General features: G+C 52.3%; 1 protein-coding gene and 1 pseudogene across 2 annotated transcripts in view; one reads left to right on the forward strand and one right to left on the reverse strand.

Annotated features, from left to right (window-relative positions):
• Positions 1-281: 281 nt before the first annotated feature.
• Positions 282-3,841, reverse strand: LOC114864436 (C-type lectin domain family 4 member M-like; annotated as a pseudogene).
• A 9,024-nt stretch (positions 3,842-12,865) lies between these two features.
• Positions 12,866-20,471, forward strand: part of fat4 (FAT atypical cadherin 4) — a 74,581-nt gene continuing 66,975 nt past the window's right edge. For both annotated transcript variants that reach the window (XM_029164903.3, XM_029164904.3), the window contains exon 1: positions 12,866-18,385. In XM_029164903.3, the coding sequence (XP_029020736.1) occupies positions 13,283-18,385 (5,103 nt within the window). In that variant the 5' untranslated portion in view covers positions 12,866-13,282. The remainder of the gene's footprint in view (positions 18,386-20,471) is intronic.

A 20,471-nucleotide genomic window follows, 5' to 3' on the forward strand; every position in this document is an offset into this window, starting at 1 on the left:
ACAACGTGTCGCAGGTTGATCAGTGGGAGCAGAACCTCCGCTTTTTTGCCAGTTTATTCCTGACAAATCGCTTCTGACCAGATATTAAACAGAGGACCTTCTCACATATGAACCATTCAGTCAACCATTTTAGTTCATGGCTATAAGTTGATGTGGCGGCGGATCTGTAGGATCCTGCTCCACCTCAGCGTCATGTGACGTGTTGGGATTTTCCTACACGCTATGTTTAGTTTGTGAGAAACATTCAGAGCGTAATTATATTTCACCACCACATGAAGAACTGAAGAGATTGCAGTGATTATTCCAACTTAACACAATCAGAGTTTCACATCATCAGGACAAAGTAAACACATACATACCTCATCCATATGTATCAACATACATCATTTCATATTTTAATTATTTTAATTACAACAAACAAATCAGCAGCTAAATGGTGCATTTATGGCCTCGACATGAAATAAACTGGCTTTAAACAATAAGACAAACCAGTAAACGCTTCACTGGTCTGTGGGATTGACTCATTCTGTGGGTTTTGGTTGTTTACTGGGTATAAAGTCAAATTAAAACTACATGTCATCAGACTCAAACACTAAACATGAGCACTGGAGCCGTGGATCTCACTGCTCACAGATCCAGATTTGCCGTGCAAAGCAGCCGTCGTCGTTCCATTCTCCCTTAAAGCCAGACTCGGATTTGTGCACCATTTCCCCACAGTCCTGGTTCCCGTTGTAGCTGTTGGGCTGACCGGGCTGCCAGAACCTGTCGCACACGGCAGATGTCAGAGCCTGGTTCAGTTGTGGAACAGAGTGTCCAAACTCCTCTTCTGAGTCTAATCTTTTTCCCTCTGTAGCCTTTTAAAAATAGATTTATTAGCTGAGATCAATGACTCTGTGGAAGCAGCTGAACATGCAGTCAGCGAATCATCATTCAAAACAGTCCTCGCTTTCAACTAAAGGAACCAAAATTGATTGTTAGAAATGAATTTCATATTAAAGAAAGATTTGTGTTTGAAGATACACATTTACAAAACGGCAAATCTACAAAGTTCCTCGTGAGCTGAACAATCACGCGTTCATTTAATGGGAGGTTTCGGCTGCGGGGGCTGAAACTTACGCTGTGGTGACCGGGCTCCCGTCCACCCACCTCCAGGTTCCCTCACTGAGACTGTCCGTCAGACCGATCCAGGCGTTCTGGCCCGACTTCAGCAAGCCGCTGACGTACTCCTGTTAGTGAGACAGACACTGAATGGAACGCATCCCTTCATTCATTCATTCGTTCATTCGTTCATTCGTTCATTCGTTCATTCGTTCATTCGTTCATTCGTTCATTCGTTCAAGGCCGTCCCGCTCCTCCTCCATCTGCTTATCAATGATTATCACTGCCTGCCTCTGTTCGGGCCGGTGACGTGGGGCCCTGGAGCCGGCGCCCGTGAGCCGCAGCCTCCAGCCGTCACGCCTCCACTGGTGTTTTACTGGCACTCATGAGCAGAAGCGCTGCGTGTCGTCGGCTCAGTCCTGCTGATCTGCCTGTTTCTGTCTCACCTGCTCCTCCTCGTTGTCGATGACGACCAGATCTGCCCCCGCCGCCTCGCAGGCTTTCCTGCTGTCCTCCCAGGTGTGGGCCACGGTTGAAACAAAGTAGCAGCTGATGTCAAACCTGGTCCAGCCTGTCGGACAGCGTCTGACTGGGAAACACACAACCAGGGGAATTTACCAAGCACTGGTCTCAGTTTCACAACTTAGACACAAACTGATCCCACCTTTTAGTTTAACTGTTAACTTGCGGAGCTGCGTCTGGAGACGGCTCTGACCCAGGACCAGGCTGGTGTAATTGAGCTGTAACCAGACCTTCTCCCTCCGCAGTGCATTGTATTTGTTCTGCAGCTGCTCCTTGTCTGTCCACAGTGAGCTGTAGCTTTTCTGCAGCTGGTCTTTACTCGCACTGAATGCGTTGTAGTTCCTCTGTAGCTGCTCCTTCTCCGTCTTCAGGGAGGAGCAGTTGCTCTGGATCTGGTCTCTGTTCTCCGTCAGAGTCGTGAGGCCAGTTTGCAGCGCCTCCTTTTCCCTCTGCAGGTCATTGAATCTGCTCTGGAGCTGCTCTCTGCCTGCTGTCAGGTTGCTGTGTTTGCTCTGCAGCTCCTGAAGGCTTTTCTGCAGCTCGTCGCAGCTCGTCTTTAATCGGTCGCTCTCTCGTTTTAAGCTGCTGTAACTTTCTTGTACCTGGTCTCTTCTGATGGTCATGTTTTTGAACTCGGCCTTAGATTCATCTCTTTCCGTAGCCAGAGCGTCGTAACTCTGCTGCAGCTTGACTTTTTCCTCGGTGACGCTACTCAGACGGGCTTCAAGCTCTTTTCTTTCTGCGCTGCAAGAATCTCCTGCTCTTTGCAGACGGTCTCACGCTGCAGTGGTGCTTTTGTTGTGGGGACGGTTGTAATCCTGAGTCTGGGTGTTGTAACCGCCCTGGGACGCGTCGGTGGACACACAATGGCTGATGAACTCATCTGTGGAAGATGATCAGCTCAGTCTTAACTACTTTCAGCATAAGATGATGAGATTTAGAAAAACACGTACAGTAGATGATCTGCCCGATGTTCCCAGCGAGCAGCACAGCACACAGCAGAGCCAGACACACAGTCGCACACGAGGACGACTTTCTCCTCCGAACGTCAGCTAAAGGGAAAGAAGAGTTCAAGTTACGACTCGCTACGAAACGATGACTTGTCGTTTGCTGTTCTTCACCTGGTTTAATGAGTCCGGTCATGGAGAGGTTCTTATTAATATATACGTCATCATTAATTTCCAGTGGATCCATTCTGATAAATCACCCTGTTTGGAGCCAAAACACAGTTAGTTGTAGGTGTTTAGTTGTTTCTTCTACTTAAACCAGGTTAGTTGGTGATTAAATAATAAAACCCATTGTAACTCACCTTCAGCATCAGTACGTGTGCGTTCACGCAGGTTCTGCTCTATTTAATGTGATTCTTATTTAAGCCTGTGTCGTCACATTGAGCTCAGCTCTGATTGGTCCGTTGGGTGGTTTTACCGGACGCCCGGCTCTTCCTGCTCGGGTCGGCTGTGAGTTAATTACTGGACAGTGGTGAATCGAGAATAGTCCGTCTTACGCTGCACACTTTCATCCTTCCTGGTTTCTGTTCCCGTTTCTCATCGATTAACTGCGAACTGAGGACAAACGAGTGAGAACGTGACACAAGGAACGTTGATATCTGAACTTTTAAAGCTGCCAGTTGAGCAGCGCCGAGCCCTTGTTCCTGAGGCTGGACTTCAGCTGCCAGAGTCCAGAACTCCCTGCTGTGAGTCAGACAGAAAGGCTGCATCCTGTGGAACCACAGAACCTCTGGAACAGCTGGTGGAGCAGCGGCTCATGAGCCCCAGGGTTTGCGGTTGGACTCCTGGTTCATCTTGGCCTCGTGTCAACGCTCCTGGACGTCCTGAGCTCAGCGGCCTGTCCACAATCATCTCCTCAGCAAAAGTTCAAATTAATGCTGCAGTGAATCAACCGGTCTGAAATCCACAGTGATATTCCAACGGATTAGGTGATAGAGGCAAACTGACGGACCGGCTGGAAGCCTTTGCTGCTCTGAATAGCTTGCTTTCATTAGCCAGAGGCCTCCTGTCAGCAGCCTCCATCAGGATGAGGGTTGCGTTTAAAGGATGGTCCATATCATATGTCTGTGTTCAGGCCTTTCTTCTTTCACACGTCACAGCAGAGCTGAGGGTGCACTGAAGCTCCCACAAACGCCGCTGCAGCCGATCGGCGCGGAGATGAGGGCGTCCAGCTGCAGCGCCGGCATCAGCTCCAGCTGGAACCCAGCGCCGAGAAACGAGACTGCAAGAAAGGGCAATTTGTCAACATTTGCACAGTGACAGAAACGCTTGTCGGGTTGAAATGTGCCAAACCTGCTGCACGAGACGCAGGAAGCAGGAGAGAACCCGGAGAAGGAATGCTGAGCAGCGCTCGATCCAAAAAGAAACAGGGATGAACAGAGTGTACAGTTTGTGTGCTTTTACACGCATACGTAATAAGACATAATACAGTAAATAGCCATGCATCAGTTTTAATGTGTGCTCTGTGTGTGATGGTGGTTACAGGTTCATGCACGGCAAAAAAAGTGCAGAACGGCAAAAGTGCACGTCCTGCAGAGAGTAACAATAGTGAACAGGAAAGAAGTGTTTGTGTGATTAAGGGGAACATTGGCACTGGATCACTTCCAGCTGCTCTAATGGAGGCGCCATTATCAGAGCAAGGAAGAGGAAACAAAGAGTAGGAGAAGCGGAGCTGCTTCTGGACGGAGCTGATGAGTCGGACCTTCGTGCTGTAAAATAATCACCAGGTCTGTTTGCTGCAGATGCATCAGTGTTTCCTCGCAGACGGACAGAAAAGCTCTCAGACCAGACAAATGAAAGTGCTCCGGCGAAACCCGAGAAGGGGAGGTTCACCATTAGACCTGTGCTCACGGCGCCTGCAGGCAGAAGGAGTAGGATGAGCAGAAGGAGCTTAAGAAGCAGAGGAGCTGAAGGAGCTGAGGAGCAGAAGGAGCTGAGGAGCAGAAGGAGCAGAAGGAGCAGAAGGAGCTGAAGGAGCAGAAGGAGCTGAAGGAGCTGAGGAGCTGAGGAGCTGAGGAGCTGAAGGAGCTGAAGGAGCAAAAGGAGCAGAAGGAGTAGGATGAGCAGAAGGAGCTTAAGAAGCAGAGGAGCTGAGGAGCAGAAGGAGCTGAGGAGCAGAAGGAGCAGAAGGAGCTGAAGGAGCTGAAGGAGCTGAGGAGCAGAAGGAGGAGGATGAGCAGAAGGAGCTGAGGAGCAGAAGGAGCAGAAGAAGCTGAAGGAGCTGAGGAGCAGAAGGAGCAGAAGGAGCTGAGGAGCAGAAGGAGCAGAAGGAGCTGAGGAGCAGAAGGAGCTGAGGAGCAGAAGGAGTTGAAGGAGCTGAAGGAGCTGAGGAGCAGAAGGAGCAGAAGGAGCTGAAGGAGCTGAAGGAGCAGAAGGAGCAAAAGGAGCAGAAGGAGCAGAAGGAGCTGAAGGAGTTGAAGGATCTGAGGAGCAGAAGGAGCAGAAGGAGCTGAGGAGCAGAAGGAGCAGAAGGAGCTGAGGAGCAGAAGGAGCAGAAGGAGCTGAGGAGCAGAAGGAGCTGAAGGAGTTGAAGGATCTGAGGAGCAGAAGGAGCTGAGGAGCTGAGGAGCTGAAGGAGCTGAAGGAGTTAAAGGAGCTGAGGAGCAGAAGGAGCTGAAGGAGCAAAAGGAGCAGAAGGAGTAGGATGAGCAGAAGGAGCTTAAGAAGCAGAGGAGCTGAGGAGCAGAAGGAGCTGAGGAGCAGAAGGAGCAGAAGGAGCTGAAGGAGCTGAAGGAGCTGAGAAGCAGAAGGAGGAGGATGAGCAGAAGGAGCTGAGGAGCAGAAGGAGCAGAAGAAGCTGAAGGAGCTGAGGAGCAGAAGGAGCTGAGGAGCAGAAGGAGCAGAAGGAGCTGAGGAGCAGAAGGAGCTGAGGAGCAGAAGGAGTTGAAGGAGCTGAAGGAGCTGAGAAGCAGAAGGAGCAGAAGGAGCTGAAGGAGCTGAAGGAGCTGAGGAGCAGAAGGAGCAGAAGGAGCAGAAGGAGCTGAAGGAGTTGAAGGATCTGAGGAGCAGAAGGAGCAGAAGGAGCTGAGGAGCAGAAGGAGCAGAAGGAGGAGAAGGAGCCGCGCACAGCGAAGCAGCAGCAGACGAGGCTTCCTGCCTCCAGGTGCGACTCTGACTCAGGACCACACGCTTGTTCACCACATTCCTCTGCTGCAGCTGTGACTGACACCTGCGGCCGCTGAGTCACGGGTACGAGGCCGGTGTCACGGCTCAGCGCACGCAGCCGCCTCGCGGAGCCGGGAAGGAGTGGACAGCTGACTGTCAGCCCCCCGGCCTCACGTCCTCCCTTTCACCTCCACCCTCCCTCTCCCTCCACGGACGCATGGATCTGAGGCTGGTTCGCTCGTGCATTCGGGCTCTTTTGTGGTGAATGTGAGAGCGGCGCAGGCGAGTCAGCGGCGCTCAGTCAACACTCATCCGTCGTCCCCTCATCATCCTGGGGGAAGGTTGGATGCAGCTGAACCGCCTCCCCACGCGGTCCGTGGAGCCTCTGACGCCGTGAGGCCTCGGGGGGGACTCCAGCACAAAGATCCCACTCATCGCGAGGCCACCGCTCTGTGGGATCCTGTGTTTGTGTGTAAACAGCCTGGAAGCCTCTCTAATTACAGTAAAAGAGCCAGACATTAGCACGTTGACAGTTAGCTCCATGGAGCTAACTGTGAGTCACATCACAGTGACTGTCCTGCCCGAGGCCCAGATGGGTCCGAATCGCTAACAAACTCATTGTTTTATCATTACACACCCAATAGTTGATCCATGAATGAGAAGCTGGCTTCAACTGAATGCGGTTGGTTCTGGGAAGATGCAGTAGAACCAGAACCAAGGCAGAGCAACGTCTCTGTTATAACAGGAAGCATTGGTGCTGAGTGATGCTAGTTTGCTGGATGTGCAGCGTTGAATGAAATACAGCGTGATGGAGCTTTATTTTGCCACATGTTTCATTGTATGTACAGACGTGACTGAGCGGAGCCGCTGACGTGCGGGTTCGGGTCACGGTCCGTTTAGCTGACGCCACACCCGCGTCCACCACGACGGCTCTGATGAACGGCGTGAGCGTGTGTTCAGACTAACAGCAGATCCACACAGCGACTTTGATAAACACCACATTTCCCTCCGATGGCAAAATGGCAGTCTCTCCTGCAGCAGAGTGGAACCTCAGCGCATGATCCAGTCTGATGGAGGAGAGACGCTGCAGCGAGGCCAGTTTGAGGGGACGTCTTCCACTTCCCTGCACATAATGTAGTCATTTATAGCGAAAAAGGTCTGAAATATGATTTAGGGGAAGGCGGGAGCACCGTTACAGAGAGCGTCCTCCTCATTCAAACACCAAGAACAATGCAAGTAGACGTTCTATTGCAATTTATGCCCAACAAAGTTATAAGTAATCAAGAAAAAAAGGCTGATGACACAATTATTATTCAGAGCGGCGCAGATCAGAAAGCAGCTGCTGCTTCTCTGCTGTGTTGTTGGAACCGAGATGAAATATGAGATGATGCTTAGAAGGAGCCCTAAACCCTGATCACAGCGATACTGTGGGAGCGCGGGAGCAGATATCATCGCTTTTATGTTTGCACAGTGATACCTAATGCCGCTCTGTTCCGAGGACATTCATCTCCAGGAATGCAGGGGCGATAAACGGGATTTATGGACGGCCGTGAGGCCGAGGGGCTGCACGTGTGGAAGCTCCACTCCGCTGCCACCAGCTTTTCACATAATGAATGAACAGCGATGGTGCCGTTTACGGCCGTCCGGACCTGGAGCCGCTCGGTTCTATGCGTCGCGTGGCCTGGTTCCAGCTGATCCGCTCTGGTTCTCGCCAGATGTGGAGACAAACCCTCGGCGTGAGGGCGCCTGCAACGAACGAATGCCTCCACGCGGAACGAGGCAGGACGCGCGCACGGCAGGCTTTTATTACCCACAATCCCACTGTCTCCACGCATTTCATTAGAGGCGCGGCGAGGAGGACACGAGCGCGTTCAAATGCAGCATGCAGATTAGCTCGGGGTCGGAAACTGCAGAGCGCCTCCCGACCTCAGATCCCATCTCCCATCCAGGTCCATTCTGTGCAGGAGCTGCTTCCACGGGAGCTGGATGCTGGTTTTGCTCCGCACCTGTGATGTTATATAGACTTTCTCCTGACGGGAGCTGAAGGTCTGTGTTCCTACTTGAAAGCTGTGCCCTCGGGCGCCTCACAGGCGCCTCACATTTGATACCGGTGTAACTCTAGAGGCGCTCAGTGCTAAACTTTGCTTAATGTGCTGCCTCGGGGACCTGCTGCACCTCTGCTCTGGTTCTGGCCCCTCATCCTGCTTCATTATGGGCGGCGACATGCGATCGCCGCTTCCAGGGACACAAACCAGTGATGCACGGCCGGGTGGGAGCGCGGCCGCCCACAGTCAGCGCGTTCACGGCTGAACGTGACGCGTTCAAAGCGATTATTTTCCGCCTTGACAAACATGAAATCTATCCCCCGGTAATAATAGAACTGCAGGAGGCGTTTAAGGAGTACAGTGAAAGATTTACACGCTGCTCAGACGCTGCAGGCGTTCATCTGTGTGGGATCGCGGCTCCCGCACGGTCACGTGTGACAGACGAGCGCTGCCGCAGGCGCGCGCGCATGTACCATGATACATCCAGAATCTGCCATGATTCACCTCTCGGGGCCGGTTCTGGGGCCCGCCGGTTCTGGGGCCCGCCGGTGGCAGCGCCCCCTGGAAGGCAGCGCTCCGGCTGCGGAGCCGCAGGAGGAGGAGGAGACGCAGCGACTCGCTCACATCATCCATCACCGCGTGGTTTTGTGCCGGGCCTCGACGTCGTTATGTTGCTGAAACCGCTGTTTCTTCAGCTCTTTGTGACAGAACCGCCAGGATGTGGGCCACTGTGCAGCCATTAGCTGCACCAGCTGCCAACGCTTGAGCCGTGACGCGCCATCGCTGACATGACTCAGTGTGTGAAACAAGCAGAAGGACTGTGCTCATAATAAACCCGGCAGTAAATCCATGCGTGTTCGGTTACAGTAAAGCACCGCGACGCGGCCACACGCGGAGCTCATGATATGATCAGCATCAGTGGAATCGTGATCTGGATCCTGCAGTCGTGCACTCGCTGACTCATGCGTTTGTGGGAGTCGGGTCTGGGCTCTGCTGCGCATCTGGGCCTGGGTCCGGTGAGCGGAACCACCCTCCACGGTGCAGTCTGTCACTGTCCTCCCTGCAGCCTCAGTGGCTTCGTATTAGTTTCAAAGCAACCGAAGGGCAGCGCCTCCTTCTTCAGCCTTAAATCAGGATCATCCAGCGTCTTCAGCCAGAAGTAGCTCGGCTCGGAATCTGTCGAAGGTCAGATCGTTATGAAATGACTTAACTTAGTCCAGATTGTTTGCTTTGTGTAACTTGCATCAGACGACTAATAAATGGTGCTTTGAAATTAATTTGGCAGCTGTTTCCAACTAACTTTTCATTATAGAGATGTTAACGACTAAAGGTCACAGAGAACTTTTATTAATATTTCAGTGCTTCGTGATGATAGAAATCTTTTCTGTGTGGGTTTTTATTTTAACATAGTAATTCATTAAAATGTTAAAATGTAAACACATAGCTATCAGATAACCAGGCTAATTATGCATGCGACGCATGTCATCTCATCATGGAGTCACTAATTAGAAAAAAAATGATAAAATAGACATAATGTAGATTGTTTCCAGCCCCTTCGCCTCCAGAGCAGCTGTGATGGAGAGGTTTGTGGGAGTGAATCTGGATTTCACACAGGTCCATCAGCGCGTTTGCTGTAAACAGGCTCGTGTCCCGAGGAATGAGTTGTGGAGGGAAAAAGACGTTAGAATGTGTGTTTGTGCTTTTTAGTGACGTTATTGTTACTGTCGAAAAGTTTGTTTGTGTGACGCAACAGTGACACCTGTTGGGGAGCGGCGGTGATGCAGACACGAAAAACATTTACACTGTTACCAACAAATCACTATTTTACTGCTAAAAATGTTATCCGGACTTTAAAGTATAGTCTCACTTGTTGTTTGATTGAATGTGTGAAAACCTTGATCCTTTGTAAATCGAATCACTCCGTAGCCGATGAGACGCTGTGGAGCTTCTCTGAACCCCACAATGCATTTCATTTGATTCCAGGAGGAACTGCAGACGTCTACAGAATGAATGCGCTGCCTTCAGGTGATGCTGCGTTTGAACCTGAATATGTGTGGGTTTAAACTGCTCCACCCTCCTCCTCCTCCTTCCACCCTGGACTCACCCCAGCGTGAAACACAGACCCCCTCCTGAATAGTTCACTCTGGCTTTGTACACTGTAACCGTACATTTCCTGAAGCGAACGTGTGTTTGGTTGGTTTGGCTCGTGCACGCGTGCGTCTCCGTGACGAGCGCTGCAGACGGAGCTGACGGACGTTTCCTCAGCGTGAGCGAGGTGGATGTGAGCGGCCGGGCCTCACGTTGCGCCGCAGCAGAGGAGCAGAGGCCGTTCAGCAGCCTGTTCAACGAGCACAGACGCGCTCCAGACCCAGCGTCAGCGTTAACGCGCTCTCAGAAAGAGGCCAGCGTTGAGGCAAACAATCAGCGTTTTGTAGCTCGCCTTGAAAAAGCCTATTCAGTTCAGAACCAACCGCAGAGAAAAGTCCCCGTTTGCCTTCGTCTTCAATATTGTTTCGCTGAGACAGGACTGAACCTGAAGTCAACGTATGAAAAGCGGCGATTAGCGTTTTATCCGTCCTCACATTCAATTCACCTCAGGTTCAAACCTGATTGTCGCTTTTGCGTCACTCGGCTGCAGTCGGGTCTTATTTCCACACACTTGACAGGAGACGGAGCGAGAACACTGGATTCCTGCAGCCCTTCATCTCCTCATTGACTCCTGCGTTTGATCTTTATGACCGAGCTCTGGCTTTACACTATGTTGATAGACTTTATGGGAGCAGGCACCGCGCTGGCACTGAGCATTTGTAGCTCTTTGATGCTGTGAGCTAATCTGACTGAGGGCTTCTCACTTGTCTGTCTGACATCTGTCCGCCTGCTCCACATCAAAGATAATTTAATTTCACTCTGATTCGATCGTCCTAACAGAGCTATCTTTCCATGCGGCTCCATCATCATCTAATTATGAGGACAATACAAAGTCAGAGTCTGGAAGTCAGCACTGAGTGGATTTCAGCAGTTGGAGCTGGATCTCACAGGACGGTGGCAGGTTGAAGGCTCCTTCACTCCTTCACCCGTGTGAAGGGGTGATGGTAGTAAGTGGAGGCTAATGGAGCGCAGCTCCATCTGTGGCTGCTCCTGCTCCCATGCTTCAAACAAACTCTGTCTGTACAATAGCAAACAGACAAAGCCAGTGGATTCTGACCGCATCAGCGTTTATTAGAAGTGCTTGAAGAAATACACAACTAATTCAAATTATTTAGTGCACACGTGTCAATGCTTCTGCCTGATGGTGTGAGAACGAGCAGAAACAGCTGGGAAAGAAAAGAGACCCCACAGAGAACCTGAGCTTTGGCTTCAGCCTCTTTCAGGAGGAGACTTCCATTTGTCCTGAGGTCTGGAGTCCATTTGACTCTGGTGACGTCAGACTCAACCCGAGGAGGGAAGACGTCACTTTGAGGACAGACCATCAGGATGAGGAGGTCTGTTGTGATGAACGGCAGAATGAACCAACGACAGGGAATTAAGAGAAGATGAAAGTGAAAGTTAATCCACGCAGGGATTTGACGCGCAGTAAAAACAGGTCGAGTTTGTCGACGGCAGCCGCCTCAAACTCTAACGCAGCTCCTCAGTCAGTCGTTTGCGTGTCGCTGTGTATTTGCATGTGGCAGCGTCTCCTCTCATTCATTGGCGGCATATGTGCAGTTCACGTCAGCAGAACAAGCATCAGCCTGATCTCTGCACGAGGAGCCTCCTGCTTCATCAGTTTAACGCGTCTCCCGCGAGGCCCTGACGTGCTCCGACGCCGTCTGCCTCAACGCGGATCAGATACCGAACCTGAACGTCCGTGTTCTGGACCCGGCGGGTTACGATCATCCACCGTAGCACGTTTCACGGGACACAGAAGTGAAACGCACGGGTTCAGCAGCACGCGCCGCTTCCCACGTCATCTGCAGCGGAACTGAAACTTATTAGGCTTTTAATAAACTCATCTGAGCTGAGTTTGTTAATGGCTGTGGTACAGGACGTGTTTCTGTAGCTGTGCAGTAAATGGATGCGGATGTTATAACTTAATTTAGACGGGTTTTTGGATAATTCTACACTTTTTCACTGTATGAACTCTAGTGTGAAACCACTTAAGAAACCTGCTTAGTTAAATCACCGTATTTTCTATGCATGAAAGTGTGAAACATTCCAACCACCTCTATGTTTATCAAGCAGAGATACAAATGGAAAATGGCTGAAGGTTTAAACCCACTTCAGGATAGAACCTGCATTTGTTTCTGTTTAATCTTCTGTAAAAGCTGAATTAAGGAGAAGAATTAGTACAATGACAAAAAGCGTTAACAAAAGTTATCTAGGGTCACGGGGTCATTTATTTTCCTCTCAGGGTTCTTTTGCAAAAGTACCATTAAATACAGTTTAGCTATGGCCTCAATCATCTTTGAATAAGTCACCAGTCTATTTTACTGTCTTTTCATGAAAATCTCCTGATATGAAACGTGTTCTCAGTGAAAACGTCCCGTTACCTTGATTTGGCCACTAGATGGAGACATTGACTCACACTTGACATCCCATTCAACCTCCACACGAGGCTCGTTATTTCACACTGTACCTTACGACTTCTGCAAAAAGGGTATTATTAAACGCCATGAACATGAAGACATTAATAATGTTTAACACCTAAACAATAACCACACAATGCCCAGAGATCACAGGTTTGAGTTCATACCGTCTGTTGTGGGGACAAACTTCAGTCTAGTTTAGTTTTACTTTGAAGTGTGTCCTTTGGTTCAGACGTGCGACTGTGAGGCAACTTTTTAGCGTGAATGTTTAAAGGCTTCCATCCCCTGAGCTCATAAAGATAGTGTTAACACACATTGGCGGATTACTGAGGTAATTAGAGGCGCTCAGGACACCGTTACCTGCCCGTTTGACGGACGTGCGCCTCCACGAGCGGCTGCTGCGGGGCTGCGCTGCACAACGGTGGGAGGGCGGGCGGGCGCTCCGCTATCCAATGGGATCAGTGATGGGAGGGAGTTTGCCGAACTCCAGCTTTGTCCCAACTAACTGGGAGAAATATGACTGAGGCGCTCGTACCGTTATTCCACGGGACCGCGCGCAGACTGAGCCGCACTCACCGCCGCTCAACGTGCGCCCTGACTCTGGATAAAGTTTCCACGCATTTTCCACGGAGCCAGGAACTTTCGAGTGGTCCCGTCTCTGAAGGACTTTGTCCGGTTTGGTCCCGAACATGCTTTTGGGGGAGTTAAAGTGAAACTTCCCTGTGTGCAGGAGTCGCTCTTCATTCAGAGGATTCTGCTGCGGTGGAACAGTGCGCAGCGCAGGATAAAAAGAAAAAACAAAAACCTCTGGAGAACTTTGGACGCAGACGAAGTGGGAATAGTTTTTCTCCTCCTTTGCTGGAATACAATGCTTTAGCGGTAAAGTTAATGCATCATCGGCATGGACTCTGTCTGAGAACGGGGGACCCGCTGACTGACCATGGCGTTCACAGGTAGGGGCTTGGGCCGCTTTCATTTGGTTCTACTGCTGCTCTGGACTCTGTCGCAGTACTCAGCATCCAGCCAGGTCCGTCAAGAGTTTCAGGTCCTGGAGGAGCAGCCCGTCGGCACCTACGTGGGCACAATAGAGACCAAGCCCAGGTTCACGTACCGCTTCAGCGAGAACCACAAACTTTTTGCAATTAACGGGACCACGGGAGTCATTTACACCTCCTCGGTGATTGACAGGGAGATTCTGCAAAGCGATGTCATAAACGTGGTGGTGCTGTCCAGCCAGCCCACCTACCCCACCGAAGTCCGGATCGTGGTTCTGGACCTGAACGATAACTCCCCGGTGTTTCCGGACGCGTCAATCGTGGTGTCGTTTAAGGAGGACGCCAGCAGCGGCAGGCAGGTGATCCTGGACACGGCCACGGACGCAGACATTGGGAGTAACGGGGTGGATCACACCACGTACAGAATAGTGAGGGGCAACGAGCGGAGGAAGTTCCGCCTGGACATCACTGTCAATCCTAGCGGAGAGGGCGCGTTCTTGCACCTCGTTTCCACCGGAGGCTTGGACCGGGAGGCGGCTCCCTTCTACCAGCTGCTGATTGAAGTGGAGGACAAAGGAGAACCCAAAAGGTTCGGCCACCTGCAGGTGAACGTCACCATCCAGGACATAAACGACAACCCCCCTGTGTTCGAGCAGGAGCAGTACCAGACCAGCGTGTTCGAGGACGCCGCCGTGGGTTCCAGCGTTCTGCGCGTCACAGCGTCGGACCAGGACGAGGGCGCTAATGCGGAGATACGGTACTTTCTGGATGAGGGGACGCCGTTCCAAATTGACCCGAAGGCAGGAACCGTCATAATAAAGGAGGGGCTGGACTATGAGAGTAAAAGAGAGTATTCCCTGACTATTCACGCTGTGGACAACGGGGTGCCCTCTCTGTCAGGCAGGACAGAAGCCACCGTAAAACTCCTAGATGTGAACGACAACGACCCGGTGGTGAAGTTCAGGTATTTTCCCACCACGTCTAAATTTGCGTCTGTGGATGAAAACGCCCAGATTGGCACCGTGGTGGCTCTGCTCACCGTTTCGGACTCGGACTCCCCCGCGGCCAACGGCAACATATCTGTGTCCATCCTGGGGGGCAACGAGCAGAGACACTTCGAGGTGCACACGTCCCCCGTGCCCAACCTGAGTCTGATCAAAGTCGCCAGCGTGTTGGACAGGGAGAGGATCTCCTCATACAACCTGACTGTGTCTGTGTCAGACAATGGCAGGCCTATGGCCCGCTCCTCCTTCGCCAGCCTGGTTATTTTTGTCAATGATATTAATGATCACCCTCCCATATTTCAGGAAACACTGTACAGAGTAGATATAAGTGAAGACATACCAAAAGGCAGCTACATTAAAGGGGTTTCTGCAACAGATGGTGACTCTGGGCAGAACGCCAACCTGCGCTACTCCCTGGTGTCTGGAAATGCTTTAGGCTGGTTCTCCATCAGTGAGAACAGTGGTCTGGTTACCAGCGCCGCTTTGCTGGATCGGGAAGTAGCGTCTGAAATTGTGCTCAACATTAGTGCCAAAGACCAGGGGCTGCAGCCCAAGATTTCCTACACGCAACTGGTGGTCAACGTCACCGACGTGAACGACCAGGTGCCCACGTTCACGCAGAGCACCTACCACGTGTCCCTCGTGGAGCACTCCCCGGCCGGCACCGAGCTGCTGGTGCTGTCCGCCTCCGACGACGACCTCGGCGCCAACGGAAGCGTCCGCTTCTCCTTCGACGCGGAGACGCCGGCCGGCGTCCAGCGGCTGTTCCGCCTGGACGCCGTGTCGGGGCGCCTGAGCAGCGCCGTGGAGCTGGACCGGGAGGACCAGGCCTCCTACCTACTCCACGTCCAGGCAGCAGACGCAGGCAGCCCCCCCCTGCACTCCGCAGGGAGAGTCAACATCACGCTGAGGGACATCAACGACAACAGGCCCGTCTTCTACCCTGTGCAGTATTTTGCCAACGTGAAAGAGAATGAGCCGTCGGGTTCTTACGTAACCACCGTGTCGGCGTCCGACCCTGATTTGGGCCGAAACGGCACCGTTAAATATGTAATTACAGCCGGAGACGCCGCCAAGTTCCGCATTAACAGCAGCACAGGGAAGATTACGACCCTCGTGCCCCTGGACAGAGAGGAGAAAACGGCCTATCAGCTGCAGGTGACGGCAGCGGATGGCGGCGGCCTGCGCTCACACACTCAGGCCATCGTGACCGTGACGGTCATAGACACGCAGGACAACCCACCCGTGTTCAGTCAGAGCGTCTACAGCTTCGTCATGTTCGAGAACGTCGCCGCGGGCACAGTCGTGGGCACGGTGTCAGCCACCACCGTGGATTTGAACACCAACATGTCCTACCTGATCACCGCAGGGGACCACAGGGGGGTCTTTACCCTGAACAGCGCAGGTCAGATCACAACATCCAGTCCGATAGACCGAGAGGAGCAGGGCTTCTATCAGCTGAAGGTAGTGGCCAGGGCTGGAGAGATCACGGGAGAGGCCTTAGTTAACATCACAGTGAAGGACCTGAATGACAACTCCCCCCATTTTATTCATGCTATGGAACACGTGAGTGCAGTGGAAAACTGGAGCACAGGTCACGTGATCTTCCAGGCCAGAGCCTCAGATCCAGATGAGGGCACAAATGGCATGGTGGTGTATAGCCTCAAACAAAACCCCAAAGGCCTGTTTCACGTCCACGAGAAGCACGGCCTCATCACTCTAACCGGGCCTCTGCAGATCACCAGCAGCTCCTACGAGGTGGAGGTCACGGCGGCGGACATGGGGGTTCCCCAGCACAGCTCCAGCCTCGTCCTCATCGTCAGCGTGTACGACGTTAACGACAACTCGCCGGTCTTCGACCAGCTCTCCTACGAGGTCATCATCCTGGAGTCCGAGCCCGTCAACAGCCGCTTTTTCAAAGTGGAGGCCACCGACAAAGACTCGGGTCTCAACGGGGAGATTATGTATGACATCGGCGGCGGCAACACCGGCGACGTGTTCGGCATCTTTCCAGACGGGCAGCTGTACATCAAAGCGGAGCTGGACAGAGAGGTACAGGACAGATACAACCTAGTGGTCGTGGCTAAAGACAGAGCGGTGGAGCCGCTGAGCGCCAGCGTCAACGTCAGCGTGATCCTAGACGACGTGAACGATAACCGTCCCCTCTTCAACAGCACTAATTACGTGTTTCATTTTGAGGAAGAGCAGAGGAGGGGCTCGCTGGTCGGGAGGGTTTTTGCTGAGGATAAGGACTTTGGGCCGAACAGTGAGGTCAGATACACGTTTGAGACTCCGCAGTCCAACTTTGAGATGAATGCCATCACAGGGGAGTTGACCAGCACTCTGCAGTTGGACCGCGAGTCCCTCGTGAGACAGCGAGGCGCCGCCGCCTTCAGCTTTGTGGTCGTCTCGACAGACCAGGGTCTCCCCAAGCCCCTCAGAGACCAAGCCAAAGTGCAAGTTTACATTCAAGACATCAACGACAACCCGCCTAAATTCACCAAAGACGTTTACCAGGCCTCCATCGCCGAGTCGGCTCCAAACCTCACGCAGCTGCTGCGCGTCTCGGCCTCCGACGTGGATGAGAACAGAAACGGGCTGGTTCGCTACCACATCGCAGAGGGCAACGAGGAGGAGCAGTTCACCATCGACGGCAGCTCTGGACAGGTCACGTTAGTGGGAAAGCTGGATTATGAATCCACGTCCTCCTACTCCCTGAAGATCATGGCCGAGGACGCGGGTGCGGTGCCCCTGTCCTCCTCCTGCATGCTCAGCATCAGCGTCCTGGACGAGAACGACAACTCCCCCTCCTTCCCCAAGTCCTCGCTGTCGGTGGACGTCCTGGAAAACATGCGGATCGGCGAGCTGGTGGCCTCCGTGACCGCCACAGACGCTGACTCGGGTCAAAATGCAGATATAACATACAGCATCACAGCCACAAACAATCACGGCACCTTCAGCATCAGCCCCAACACCGGCAGCATCTTTCTGGTTAAGAAGCTGGACTTTGAGACTCAGTCGTTGTATAAACTCAACATCACCGCTAAGGACAACGGCAGACCCGCCCGGTCCTCCTCCATCCCCGTGCTCATCCACGTCAGGGATTTCAACGACAACCCTCCAATATTCGCCCCCGGCGACATTTTCAAGTCCATCCCTGAAAACCTCCCCGTCTCCGCCTCGGTTATGACGATCACGGCTCATGACACGGACGCAGACATCAACGGGCAGCTGGAGTACTCCATCGTGCAACAGATTCCCAGAGGAAGCCACTTCAGCATCGACCCGAGCAGCGGCCTCATCTACACGGAGCGGGAGATCGACCGCGAGTTCTCCAACCTCTTCGAGCTGACCATCAAAGCCACAGACCAAGCGGTTCCAGTTGAGTTCCGCCGCTTCGCCCTGAAAAATGTCACCATATGGGTCACGGACCAGAACGACAACGTTCCCACCTTTGTGTCCCAGAATGCACTTGTAGCTGAGCCCAACATAGTCATTGGTTCCATCCTGACCACCGTGGTGGCCTACGACCCAGACGAGGGGGCGAACGGGGAGGTGGAATATGAGCTGGTGGAGGGGGACTCGGGCACCTTCATCATGGACCGGTACAGTGGGGACATCCGCCTGGCCTCCCAGCTGGTACCGACCCGGCTCATGTACACCCTCGCGGTGTCGGCCACGGACCACGGCACCGAACGTAAGACCTCCAGAACGGACCTGACCATCATCCTCCAGGGAATGGATGGCCCTGTCTTCTCCCAGCCCAAATACATCACCATCCTGAAAGAGGGGCTCCCGCCGGGCACCAACGTGATCTCCCTGGACGCCTCGAGCCCCCGGGGCTCCGCCAGCAGAGTGGAGTATTTCATTGTGGCCGTTCGCTGCGGTGGGAAAACCGTGGGGCGCCTTTTCACCATCGGCCGCCACACTGGAGTGATACAGACGGCCGCGGAGCTGGACCGAGAGCACGGCTCCGACCTGTACCTGGTGGATGTGTACGCCATGGAGACGGACGCCACCCAGCCCCGCACGCAGCGCGCCGAGGTGAGTGCCCCGCCCACTGCTCCGCTTGACAGGTACCTTGTAATTTGCACTACTGCTCCATTTGACCTGTTTGGCACAGAGACAGAGCATGAACTCATCCGCTGGCATTTGCCAGAAACATTTGGATGAAGTTTAATGAGATCAAGGTTTAGAGCTGGAAAATGGAGGGAGACGGTCCAAGTCGCATATAAAACACAGCCACCTTTTGCATTTGTCTGCTCGTTAATGAAATTATTTTCTAGTCACAGCTCAGCATTAAATTGAATGAGTTTTGTTCTGGATGTGGGTAATGAGCGCGTCTGAGCAGTATGGACAGTGTCTTTTAACTCCACTCACATTCATGAACTGATATATATTCGTATCAGCCTGAGCTGCAGAGCAAAAGCACTTTTCCTGCTGTAAACGTGAAGGAGCTGATCCACGTCTGCTGTGCAGCTTCGCTCAGCGTCTCTAGCAGAGAAGTGAAGCATGTGACCTTCCAGTGCAGCTACGCGTCGTCAGCGCCAGTATTAGCCTGAGCCGCTGGGCCTCAGGCTGTTTTGGTACCGGGGTGGTCTCAGGGAAGCGGCTCCATAGGCAATAAGTGACCATTAAAATTGAGTGACCTCCTAAGACTCTGTGAAAGGATGCTGAGGGCAGAGGGAGTGAAACTTAAGCTGTCCATTGAGTTTGAATTACGTGATGCACATTTTTCAGGCTTTTCCTCAAATAAGAGCGTTGAACTCTCTGAAGTGTAATGCAGGAACCCTAAACCGGGTCCGGGTGGCGAAGGCCAAGCTGCTAGTCAAATGAAAACCAAATGTGATACTATATATCTGCACAAGTGTCCAACGCAGACGCACTGAGTGGAACCGTATCAAGGACGTGTAATAGGTTCAGTGTTATTATTACGTTTTGTGATGATTGAACATTTTGGGATTAGTGAGACGCTTTTAACAGCTGTTATTGATGCCTGTTACCTGAAATCCAACGCGCCCTGAACTTATATGGAGGCAAAGTCAGAACCAAGCGTTGCTTGGTGTTACTGTAGCTGAGTTAACGTAAAGGTTTGCTGAGGCCAGATGGGAATATCCAATGCTCGCTCACGCTGCCTTCAGGGCAGATGCCAATCTGCTTCGCTGCATCTGTGCCCAAACCATAGCTGAACCGGGTCACCCCGGTGAGAGACGACTTCACCACCTGGCTGAGCCGTCGCTCCCTCCACTCTGACGTCTAATAACTTGGAGGAATTCAAATGACCTTCCACATTTGCGAGTGTGTGTTTTTGCTGAAGTGCAGCGGGCACTTTTAGCGCTGCAGGGCAGCAGGTCACGTTCTGCTGGAATATTTGTATCTCCTCTGTCAATGGGATCTCAAATCACAGTGTGGTAAAATAGTGTAAACCTTCAGACTTAGACTAATGTTTTTCCAGCGCTGTGTTTATACACCAGATACCCGGTAGCAACCAGGGGATCGCTTCCATCCCTGGGGTTGTGACCCTTTCACATTCTCCGTTTCCCATTCTCCCCATTGATTGGATGCATACGGGCGAGCTGGCATATTTCCCTCAGCTACGCACCGTGTGATGCTTTGGAAACTCTCCACAAAGAGAACGTAGTTTTATCCATGGCCACGATCTCAAACATCTCGGGAGCGAAGGCTTGTCATTCTTTATCTCGTCCTGAAATCAGACAGTTGGATTCTCAGTGATTGTTTAATAGATCTGTCAGTCGGGTTTGTTTGGACCCGGTGAACCTCTGTTTCACGTCGGGGCCGTGGATGATGTGCGGTGGGCATTTCCTCATTTCTGTGGCCGTGCAGTGACGGAGACATGGAGCCTTTCAGCTTCCAATGAGTGACATGTCCTGCAAATGACTTCATTACCCACAAATGTTTGTCTCTTCCTCCTAAAGCTGGCTCTTGGCAGCAGATCGATCCATTGTTGGGTGTCCAGATTCCATTCATAGCTTTCAGGAGGATGCTTTTTTTGTGGGACGCAAAGTTTAGATTCATCACTTCCTGAGACGTCCTTGTACAGAGGCAGTGAGCTCCTTCCTCCCTTCACTCGCACCCATTCTGTTCCAGCTGGTTCACAGAATCCCTCTTT

Source organism: Betta splendens, chromosome 10 (assembly GCF_900634795.4).
Source record: "Betta splendens chromosome 10, fBetSpl5.4, whole genome shotgun sequence".
Lineage (NCBI taxonomy): Eukaryota > Metazoa > Chordata > Actinopteri > Anabantiformes > Osphronemidae > Betta > Betta splendens.